Source organism: Salvelinus fontinalis, unplaced genomic scaffold (genome assembly GCF_029448725.1).
Source record: "Salvelinus fontinalis isolate EN_2023a unplaced genomic scaffold, ASM2944872v1 scaffold_0393, whole genome shotgun sequence".
In the NCBI taxonomy this organism is placed as follows: Eukaryota; Metazoa; Chordata; class Actinopteri; order Salmoniformes; family Salmonidae; genus Salvelinus; species Salvelinus fontinalis.
In genome coordinates, this window is record NW_026600602.1 from 167,456 (window position 1) to 179,922 (window position 12,467).

Genomic DNA, 12,467 nt, shown 5'->3' on the forward strand with positions numbered 1-12,467 from the left:
GAGGCGCTTTATCGCCAGTACTTATGACTGGTTGATAGGGGAAACCTCCATGCTTTTTATAGAAAAAATAATTAAGGGAAAACTATTTAGTAAACTGAAATAAAATAATAAACCTGTTTGAAAAATGAAACTATTCCAAAACTATCTTTGACTCAAACTAAAATAGCCTAAAATAATAACCAGCATGAATTATGTTCAGTTTCCTTAGCCTACTCCTCCCGCTGCTGCTGGCCTTTGTAAATTTTGATGTTATAGTCCTATGGTTTCTGGTAATAGGCTACACCAGCAGTCGGCAACCTTTCTCCATTTGGTGCTAATTTATCTGACAATTTCTACTGATCTGGTGCCAGTTATGATTTTCATATTCACATTTTACTGGAACAGTTTAATTTATAATAGTCTTTGTATCTCAACATAATTCTCTGTGGTTAATCTACATTCTATTTAAATGAAAATTATAAATACAATTTTTTATTGCCATTGCTAAGTTTTTTAAAATAACATACATAAAGCCCAAACATTTTATCGTTGTGTCCTGCAGGTACAAAATATCCTGATAAAAATAAATGTCTTATAAATCACATTGGCTACGCATGGCCTGTCTACAACAAACTTTTAAACATTGTATCAAATATCAACTGGGTGAAACTCCTGATGTTCTTATTTTCCTCAATTAAGTTGGAAAAATAGGATGATCGAGTAGCAGTGAGGGCTCTTCGATACTGCACGGTACTGTCTTTCCAAGCTAGTCGGAAGACTTCCAGTTTGTTGTGGCGCCATTTCCGTTCCAATTGTCTGGAAGCTTGCTTCAGAGCTCGGGTATTTGCTGTATACCAGGGAGCTAGTTTCTTATGACAAATATTTTTTGTTTTTAGGGGTGCGACTGCATCTAGAGTATTGTGCAAGGTTAAATTGAGTTCCTCAGTTAGGTGGTTACCTGATTTTTGTCCTCTGACGTCCTTGGGTAAGCAGAGGGAGTCTGGAAGGGCATCGGGGAATCTTTGGGTTGTCTGAGAATGTATAGCATGACTTTTGATGCTCCTTGGTTGGGGTCTGAGCAGATTATTTGTTGCGATTGCAAACGTAATAAAATGGTGGTCCGATAGTCCAGGATTATGAGGAAAAACATTAAGATCCACAACATTTATTCCATGAGACAAAACTAGGTCCAGAGTATGACTGGGGAAGTGACTAGGTCCAGAGACATGTTGGACAAAACCCACTGAGTCGATGATGGCTCTGAAAGCCTTTTGGAGTGGGACTGTGGACTTTTCCATGTGAATATTAAAGTCACAAAAAATTAGAATATTATCTGCCATGACTACAAGGTCCGATAGGAATTCAGGGAACTCAGTGAGGAACGCTGTATACGGACAAGGAGGCCTGTAAACAGTAACTATAAAAAGTGATTGAGTAGGCTGCATAGATTTCATGACTAGAAGCTCAAAAGACAAACTATTTATTTATTTTTTTGTAAATTTAAATTTGCTATCGTAAATGTTAGCAACACCTCCGCCTTTGCGGGATGCACAGGGGATATGGTCACTAGTGTAACCAGGAGGTGAGGCCTCATTTAACACAGTAAATTCATCAGGCTTAAGCCATGTTTCAGTCAGGCCAATCACATCAAGATTATGATCAGTGATTAGTTCATTGACTATAACTGCCTTTGAAGTGAGGGATCTAACATTAAGTAGCCCTATTTTGAGATGTGAGGTATCACAATCGCTTTAAATAATGGCAGGAATGGAGGAGGTCTTTATTCTAGTGAGATTGCTAAGGCGAACACCGCCATGTTTAGTTTTGCCCAACCTAGGTCGAGGCACAGACACGGTCTCAATGGGGATAGCTGAGCTGACTACACTGACTGTGCTAGTGGCTATCGGTGTCCTCATTAGCAGGGAGGAGTTTCTGCATTGAAATTATCTGTCCATCGCCCTCGTACCTCAATTTTATTAAACACAGAAAGGGGCCTATATTGGAGACCAAAAGTCGTCTGGCACACTGCTGAGTTTCAACAACATGAATAACTTATTTAAATTCTACAATCATTGATGTTACTACTAATGTGAAAACAAGACAAAATATGACTATTATTGCTCATTTTAAGACGATTGTCAAATAATTTGAACATTTATTACAGACGTCAATTGTTGTACAACATCATGGCTACTCTGTTGGCATCACCTTTTACAGTGAATTTCTGCTGTTGTTGACCTTTAACCATCGGTCACACTTTGTCGTTCACACAGGAGAGAGACGTGACTATTGTGGTTCCTCTGCGGAGCCTCAACAACCTCATGATGCTGACGAGGCAGAGAAGAGTCTCTCCAGGTCAGAACACCTCAAGAAACACCAGCAGAGATCCACAGGGAAGAAACCTCACTGCTGCTCTGACTGTGGGAAGAGATTCACCTCATCAGGCATTGAAATTCATCAGGGAACACACACAGGAGAGAAACCTTATAGCTGTGGTCAATGTGGGAAGAGATGTACTACATTTGGCCAGCTGACTCAACACCAGAGAATACACACAGGAGAGAAACCTTATAGCTGTGATCAATGTGGGAAGAGTTTTACTACATCTGGCAAGCTGACATTACACCAGAGAACACACACAGGAGAGAAACCTTATAGCTGTGTTCAATGTGGGAAGAGTTTTACTCAGTCAACCAGCCTGACATCACACCAGAGAATACACACAGGAGAGAAATCTTATAGCTGTGGTCAATGTGGGAAGAGTTTTACAACATCTAGCCATAGGATTGTACATCAGAGAACACACACAGGAGAGAAACCTTATAGCTGTGGTCAATGTGGGAAGAGTTTTAGTCAATCTAGCACTCTGACTCTACACCAGAGAATACACACAGGAGAGAAACCTTATAGCTGTGGTCAATGTGGGAAGAGTTTTACTACATCTAGCGTTCTGACTCTACACCAGAGAACACACACAGGAGAGAAACCTTATAGCTGTGGTCAATGTGGGAAGAGTTTTGGTCGATCTGGCCACCTGACATCACACCAGAGAACACACACTGGAGAGAAACCTTATAGCTGTGATCAATGTGGGAAGAGTTTTACTACATCTAGCGTTCTGACTCTACACCAGAGAACACACACAGGAGAGAAACCTTATAGCTGTGGTCAATGTGGGAAGAGTTTTGGTCGATCTGGCCACCTGACATCACACCAGAGAACACACACTGGAGAGAAACCTTATAGCTGTGATCAATGTGGGAAGAGTTTTACTACATCTGACAAGCTGACATTACACCAGAGAACACACACAGGAGAGAAACCTTATAGCTGTGATCAATGTGGGAAGAGTTTTACTACATCTGACAAGCTGACATTACACCAGAGAACACACACAGGAGAGAAACCGTATAGCTGTGGTCAATGTGGGAAGAGTTTTAGTCAATCTGGCAGTCTGTGTTCAGTGTGACAAAATACATACATGAAGGAGTTATTTTGTGATATCAATGAATTATTGTCACAATGTAGAATGTTTTAACATCGTAGTATGAGTATTTTAAGGAGTTTCTCAATGTAGAACCCTAATTCAATTGGTTTCAGCGTGATATGGATATTAGCCTTGGGAAAAATCCAGGCTCTGAATGAAAAGAGTACTATTTATGTGATTTAACAAAAAGTTACTAACACAAAAAGAGCTTTTGTTACACTTACCACGTTGGTGACCCACTTGAATCAAAATGCAACACTTCTAAATGTAGCCAACTGTTTTCTACAAATTGTCCTCTAACCAGGGATGTACACATTTCTCCCAGATTCCGTGTGGTTTTTGAGCTGTTAGTTTTAACAGGACGTGCAACCTCATATCCCTTCTGTCACACAATTGATTTCAACGTGATATCGATGAGTGATGACAAATATGTGTTGTGTTCCTTTGTTTAGTGACCCCTAAATTTAAATGCATCACTCCCAAATGTAGCTGACTGTCTTCTGCAGGTTGTCCTCTAACCAGTGAGGCGAAATATATCTCCCATTTCCATGTGTTTTTTTAGTTGTTCGTTTCAACATCATGTACATCCTGATTTCCCCCCTAATCGATATCAGTAATTTATACATATTACTTTATGTTCTATATTATACATACAATACATATGAACAGACATTTGGTTTTGATATTTCATATTTCCAATTCATGTAACATTTAGTCATCATAATTATTTAAGTAATCAACTGACAATTTTCGGGTATAATTATATTGACGTTGTTGCCCTTCTTTTAGAATTTCAGGGTTCATTCTCAGATGTGCCAACCCAAATGTACTAGAGCATGACATTGGGGACTGGGTCTTCCTGTCTTTAAGTTTGGTGTGGGTTGTTCTTTAGTTTTTCTCTTCTTGGGCAGATTTAGTGGGTCTCATGGTGGGTGTCTTTTATGTCCCAGTTGTTGTTACTAGTCAACTTTCAGTGGACACTGAGAGCTAAACTGCAACATTATGTTATAATACTTTTATTGCATCAAATGGTTGTTTTATGCAACAGAATAGAGGGTTCTTAGAACTATTGTGTCTGTGTGTTCTACTGAGGATGGGCCTCTGGGAGAAAACACTGACAGGAGATTTACAATGTCTTTTGGGTGATAAAAGCTAAAGAGACCACATTCCAGAGCATGAGTTAATGTTTCTGTGAGAATATGAGTTAATGACCCTGGTCTCTACACAAAGAGTACTGTTTTTACAGCAGATACTGTCTGCTGAGAATTATAAGTCTCTTTCATACAAATCTTAACCTTGTGACCCGTTCTATACATCTGTTTTTCGTTATGTAGATTGAAAGGGGTGTATCTTGGCTATAAAAGACCTTTGTACTTTTGTCTCGTGCCTCTCAATGAATCATCTGGGGGTGATTCGTCAACCAGCCATCATTATCGTAGAGCACTCAATTGATTAACTTTATATGTGTGTATTGTATTGACCTGCTCCCTTATTATAAAGTGAAAAAAGGTTTAGTTTAAGAATAATTCTGACTTGTGTGATAAGTTTCTCTCCTCATTTGATATTAAAGAAATTAACAACCACATTTGGTGATGGGGATGTTCACTTGGTGACCGCTTCTGACGACCTGGGTAAATCGTGCACTTGGGATCTCAGGGAAACCACACTTCGGGAACGGAGCAGATGGACCCACCTTTGATCTGAGAGGTAGCCTGACTGCCATTAGGTACCGAGATGAGATCCTCAGAGCCCTTGTGAGACCATATGCTGACATGCACATTTGTGGCCTGCTGGAGGTCATTTTGCAAGGCTCTGGCCGTGCTCCTCCTGCTCAAAGTTGGAGCTAGCGGTCCTGCTGCTGGGTTGTTGCCCTCCTACGGCCTCCTCCACGTCTCCTGATGTACTGGCCTGTCTCCTGGTAGCGCCTCCATGCTCTGGACACTACGCTGACAGACACAGCAAACCTTCTTGCCCCAGCTCGCATTGATGTGCCATCCTGGATGAACTGCACTACCTGAGCCACTTGTGTGGGTTGTAGACTCCGTCTCATGCTACCAATAGAGTGAGAGCACCGCCAGCATTCAAAAGTGACCAAAACATCAGCCAGGAAGCATAGGAACTGAGAAGTGGTCTGTGGTCACCACCTTCAGAATCACTCCTTTATTGGGGGTGTCTTGCTAATTGCCTATCATTTCCACCTTTTGTCTATTCCATTTGCACAACAGTATGTGCAATTTATTGTCAATCAGTGTTGCTTCCAGGGGCGAAAATCTGAGATCAACCTTGGAGGGGACAATTACATTAAATTTTCTCAAGAGCAATTCCTGAGGGGGACAACAAAAGTAGTGCTGTAACACATAGCATACGTTGTTAAATGTATATTGAGGAACCATAATTCCTACAACTGGATAATTGATAGGTACAGTAGTTAACTGAAGGGTTTTCCCAACTTGTTCAAATGTTTAAATCATTATAATTCTACTACTAATAATAGTTATAGCAGTGCTCCTTACCAGTCCAGTATGTATGCAGGTATTCGTACTTACAACCAGCAATATCAAGAAAGGTCAGTAGGTGACAATGGTACTGTACACTGTATGGGTGTAGTTTTCATAAATACAATGAACATGGTGTGATCACATCTAAAAGAATCTCCATTGAGAACCATCACAAAGTTGGTCTCCGTATTGAATTGACCTTTTAATTGGACTTTTTCTGATACATTTATATAGTCATTAAATATGTCCACCTGGCCTGAGTCTACAATATCTTTGCAAGAACAAAAAGCTTTAAATAAGTAGTTCTAAAAGCAAAATAACTACTTCAATGAAAAACCCAAATAAATCAAACAAAATATCCTTCAGTGTCTCAACTCAGCCAGTGTCTCAACTCAGCCAGTGTCTCAACTCAGCCAGTGTCTCAACTCAGCCAGTGTCTCAACTCAGTCAGTGTCTCAACTCTTCAAACAGCAGCTATGGACAAGTATGTCGCACAAAGTAGGCCATTTTAAATAAAATAACATGAAATAAATCATTTGTAAGTGTCCTGAAAACTACTAAACAAAAGAACAAATATCAATTACACCAGGGGTTCTCAAACAGGGGTCCATGGACTAATTGCAAGGGGTCCGTGAAATAAAAAAGTGTAATGAATGTAGTCAGTACCACAAGGTTTCCAGTAAGTTTACATATAATATAGAGGGGGTGGAGGTCCCTGAGGACTGCTCAAAACTTTGCCTGCCTTGCCTCAAAATATGCAGGGGTTCCAGTACCCCAAAAAGGTTGAGAACCACTGCTATACACACTACTGAACAAAAGAACCGAGCATATGTTTGCGGGTTTCCTCAACAACACATCAGTTGGCACTTTCGCAATGCCCTCGCCTGTTGTCTCCGACACCCTGTATAGCCCAATAAACTCCTTGTGAGGGACATGGTCATGGTCAACATAACGCAGACAGACACTCTCCTGTTCAGCACCAGAGACATCTTGAGTACCATCAACAATTAATGAAAATTGTACAATCGGAAGAGACCTAAACTCAATGCCTCGAATGACTATTGGCCATGACATTCAGAATTTCATTCTGTGCTTTGGGGCCTGTGTACATTGTGGTACGCTCTGTTAACCACTTCAGTAAAATGGGATCATCCTCTTCTGCCCTAAGTTTCAAAATCTGGTATAAATTCCCACTGTCATCCGTGTGGCCTCTAAAGGCTTGTCCCTGTCTTACTACATGCCGCACCGAACTAACAATTTTCATCAAGCAATGCCTTGCGTCATCCAGCTGTTTACCCCACGCGCTGGACATAACTGGACACTGATTGGATTTAGCTGGTGTGCTGTTACAATTACAAAGTGGCGGTGGGTTTGGCAATTTTGATGTGCTGTGAATTTTTCAATGCCTTTTCTCCAGTTCCTAAATCCTGCACTAATGAAGGCAGCATCAGCTCTTTGGCCAAAAGATGGCTGGCTTGAAAACCCTTGGCTACAGTGAAAACACAACACTCCTTTTATTGATGGATTATAATGTAGCCAGGGGAAATCGCGAAACCATCTCTCTTGAAACGTCAACACTCTGTTGGCAAGAGTTTGCGGTTCTATAAATTGTGGGTGTGGCTGATATGGTTTTGTGCCATCACTGTGGTAACTGGACAATGCTGTGCCACTGTCCCCTATACTGGTGCTGCTGGCAACAAGGGTGACACTTGGTCCTGCCGTGGCTGTGACACTGTCCTCTGAAGTCTCTCTTCCTGGCTCTTTCCCTTTCACCCCCCTAACTGACTCAGCCGGTCTCCTAGAAAATAAATAAGGTGTTTGCCGTACTCCTAACTACCGGTACCCAAAACTACACAATTAATCACAACAGCAATACCATTGCCGTAAACAAATCTTAGTTTAGTCACCAGTTTAAGTTGAGAGTGGGGGTATCCATGGCATTTTCCAATTATGTCCCTATTTTACAAGTCAAAAAAATTGAGAACCTTTCATAATGTTGCCAAACAAAGACTCAACAAACTTACCTGAGACTCCCTGTCTCTGCCAGTCTGTCCCTGCATATCTGTCCCCAACTCTGCTGTCTGTGTGCCATCTGTTGCCTGCTCTGCCTAATGACATCATTGTGAAACATTACCATTAGCATTTCACTTCTTTCTTATGAACATTTTATCAACTAGTCTTTGAGATATTAGGATACTAGAGTTCTTACTATGCGTTTTGGTGTACTGACAAATACTCTGATGTCCGTCTTCTTACTTTTTTCTGCCATTTTTCTACCTGGCTGGCTGGCTGACCTAGCTGCACACACACATATTTACACAACACATGCTGCAACCTTTTGTAATTTAAATAGTTTGTTTCATATTGGCTGGCTTCCAACAATAGCTGAATTTGTAAAGCTAGCGAGCACCAATTCCGTTTCTGTGTGTTTGCTATAATCTTTGCTACCTGGTTAAATAAAGGTGAAATAAAATAAAATAAAAAAAGTTCACTAGCGACAATTTATCTTTTGCAACGAGACCATTATATATATTTAAGACAATGGTAGAAGAGAGTGTAGTTCTGTTCTGTTCAGTTTGGACTTCAGTTTATTGCTAACCTTATCACAGGGACGTCGAAGCACTACAGCTGCATGCTGATCTTGGAATAAACTGACGATAGCAAAGATTCCATCTTTGACGACGCCACATAAATGGAATAGGTACTAGCTAGCTTGATAGTTAATGTTTGCTTTAGTTTGCGCGCTAGCTCTGCAAATTCCCCTAGTGTGTGAACCCTGCCAACATAAAAATAAATAAATAACATTGCTATGGACCTGCTATGGATTGACTGGATTAACCTCACGTCAGTTACGTACATGTCCCTTTCGGACAGTAGATACGAACCCTTTATTACCTTGCCAGCTAAAGAACTGGCAGTGGATCAAACCATTGTGCGGCAAAGGGCGGGGGGGTCGCAATCTTTTGAAACTTAAAAACGCGCTATTAAGTGTCTATAATCAGCACAAGTGCTTTCATTGCGTATTATTAATATTATTGAAATTACATAGTTATGTTTACAGTGATATATTGGGGGGGACAAATCATATTTTTCCCAAGATGGGGGGGTCGTGTCCCCCCCGTCCCCCCTGGGATTTCCGCCTATGCGTCTAGCTCATTAGCTCGTAGGACGCACTGATTGGTGTCACCGCGTTAGTCACTATGTGTTACACTTGTGCTGGCTTGTCCATCTCGTTAGTGGGAAGGTGTTTCACCTGAGCTGGTCCAGGTTCTATTTAAGAGTGTCTGGCCCAGTGCTCCAGTTGTCTTGATAGATGTGGAGAGTCAACACCTTTAGTTGCTCCACCTTTTTGGTTTGCTTCCTGTCCGTGAGTTTTTCTTTTGTTTGCCTCTTCTTTGGCAGATTTAGTGGGTCTCATGGTGGGTGTCTTTTAGGTCCCAGTTGTTGTTACTAGTCAACTTTCATTGGACACCCCCATAGTGTCTTTCAGAACCCCTCCTAAAAAACAAGCTAATATTTCTGGTTGAATATTTTAACATTTTAATCAATGGCATTTCCTTAGGATGCTCATTAGTCTTTAAGTTGTATTTTTATCCTCTTATGTTTGTGTACTAAATATTTCTGTTTATTTTCATAGGTTTTTCCTGTGAAGCCATTGTGTTGCATCCATGTCTGAAATGTGCTGTATAAATAAAGCTTGATTTGAACATATTGCAAAACAAATTAATCAAATGACTGACCGATCAACAGAGTCTTGGTCCGTCTTAGTATGAGAACAGTATCAATCCCACTTTTCCAGCCTGCTGAAGGCGTGGTGGAGTGGTAACCACCACCCCCGGCTCTACCAGGGGCTTGAGGTGGTCACCCACAGCTCTGCTTATGTTCTGTGGCCTTGCCGTTCCATTTATTGACAGCCCCTGCAACACAGAAACACATTTAATCATATTATATACAACACTCAAAGTAATGGATATGGAGCATCTATGGCCTCAGTTACACCTGGCACCTAAATGTGGCTTCTGTCATCTGATCACTCCAAGCTGCATTCGGTTCAGATCTACCAGGATGGGCCTTTGACATAGTCTGGATGCAGTCAGGCCACTGAATATGCATCAGCAATGTAAAGAGATGTGATGAATGAGTGGGGAAAAGTACATTTGACACAAATTACCTTCATAATATCAAAGAACAAATGTGTGCCTGAGGGGAAATTAACTTTCATACAGCCAAATGGGGTGAGAAATTGCACCAATATCAGTGGACAATTTGCACTAATGTAAATAAACATAGATGATGGAACATATTCCCTTCTGCTGACGTGATGAACCACTAAGGGAACATAAATATTTACCATCTAAACCATGTGTGACCTCTCACCTCTCTGGCTGTAGAAGTGTTCTTCCTAACCAGTCCCTCAACAGCTCTCTGACTGAGCTCCACCCTCACTGGGTCTTCAGAGGAGAGGAAGGCTGAGGAGGGATGGAAGGATGAATGGATCAGTCAGTCAATAAAGTTGCTGTCTGACAAAATCACTATTTTAGTAGTTCATTAAAGCAAATAAGGCTTTATGACTGCTGAATACCAACAATCAATCACTTAGATCATGTATTTCCAGGTAGAGATACATCCTTGGAACGTCCCTAGCCCATTGAAGTTGACATTTAAAATGGTTAAGGTAGGGGTTATGGTAGTGATGTCCCAAGGATTCCAGATAGCATTGACCATTGTGCATTATTATGTCTCTTTTACATAACAGGTGTAAAAGAAACACAGACAAGACAAGTAGGCACGCAATGGATTATGGTCCTTGTAGTTAATTACGTTTTATGTGCTAAACTATGTAGAATATTGGCCTGTTGGAAACTACAACTCTACTTCATCACACAGTTCCGTCTGGATCTGATTTATCTCTAGAGAAACTACAACTCCCTACTACATCACACAGTTCAGGCTGGGTCTGATTTATCTCTAGAGAAACTACAACTCCCTACTACATAACACAGTTCAGGCTGGGTCTGATTTATCTCTAGAGAAACTACAACTCCCTACTACATCACACAGTTCAGTCTGGATCTGATTTATCTCTAGAGAAACTACAACTCCCTACTACATCACACAGCTCAGGCTGGATCTGATTTATCTCCAGACTAGTTCCAGACACACCCTCTCGGCAGACAGGCCAAAGGAGCTTGCCCCAATTCAGGGAACCAGTGATCTACTTCAGAGGAACTGTGTCTAGAGTGATTTCCTGTTGTTTTGACACCTCACTAGAAGACTAGAATAACTAGGATTTCTACTAATTCTACTAATTCTTACCAAATAAAGGTTGATTGTTTGAAGAAATGTCAAAGTCTCTTTTTATTAGTTAGAATTTCCACCACAGTGTGCAATAATAACGTTTTTTACACTCATAGTGTGTTCATACTGTATTGGAGCAGCAGCAGCTGACTGTCCAGTTCAACATCAGTTCACCGTCTCACCTCATACTGTATTGGAGCAGCAGCAGCTGACTGTCCAGTTCAACATCAGTTCACCGTCTCACCTCATACTGTATTGGAGCAGCAGCAGCTGACTACCCAGTTCAACATCAGTTCACCGTCTCACCTCATACTGTATTGGAGCAGCAGCAGCTGACTACCCAGTTCAACATCAGTTCACCGTCTCACCTCATACTGTATTGGAGCAGCAGCAGCTGACTGCCCTGTTCAACATCAGTTCACCGTCTCACCTCATACTGTATTGGAGCAGCAGCAGCTGACTGTCCAGTTCAACATCAGTTCACCGTCTCACCTCATACTGTATTGGAGCAGCAGCAGCTGACTGCCCGGTTCAACATCAGTTCACCGTCTCACCTCATACTGTATTGGAGCAGCTGACTGTCCGGTTCAACATCAGTTCACCGTCTCACCTCATACTGTATTGGAGCAGCAGCAGCTGACTGCCCAGGTCAACATCAGTTCACCGTCTCATCTCATACTGTATTGGAGCAGCAGCAGCTGACTGCCCAGGTCAACGTCAGTTCACCGTCTCACCTCATACTGTATTGGAGCAGCTGTCTGCCCTGTTCAACATCAGTTCAACGTCTCACCTCATACTGTATTGGAGCAGCAGCAGCTGACTCTATCGTTGATGCTAATCATCATGTTTTGAATCTGAGCGTAAATAGAGCCGACTACAACTCTAAAAATGAAGGGTTCAACTGGAGTTGTTCTCAGATCCCCTAAGAACCGTAGGGTTCTTGGTCAATGAAAAACAGCCCCAAAAGGTTCTTCAAAGAACTTGTTAGAAGGTGGGTTCATCGAGGAACCTCCGTTGTTGCTGGACTTCTTCCGGGAACTTCGCAATTACAACTGAAAACGATGGTGACACGTTTGGATGCGACAACAGTTAAAAAGGTTAAGTTGGGTTGATGTTTGGCTCTGAATATGTCTCGAAATAATTTATATAATAATATAACATACTAATAATGAATAACGAAGACAATGATGGTTTTCTGTGAATAT

The 12,467-nt window shown here is 41.4% G+C and overlaps 1 protein-coding gene across 1 annotated transcript in view; it reads left to right on the forward strand.

The window, feature by feature from the left end:
- The window catches only part of LOC129845858 (zinc finger protein ZFP2-like), a 29,506-nt gene extending 18,577 nt beyond the window's left edge, over positions 1-10,929 (forward strand). The window contains exon 2 of the mRNA XM_055913784.1: positions 2,253-10,929. Coding sequence (XP_055769759.1) covers positions 2,253-3,448 — 1,196 coding nt within the window. The 3' untranslated portion in view covers positions 3,449-10,929. The remainder of the gene's footprint in view (positions 1-2,252) is intronic.
- Positions 10,930-12,467: the final 1,538 nt, after the last annotated feature.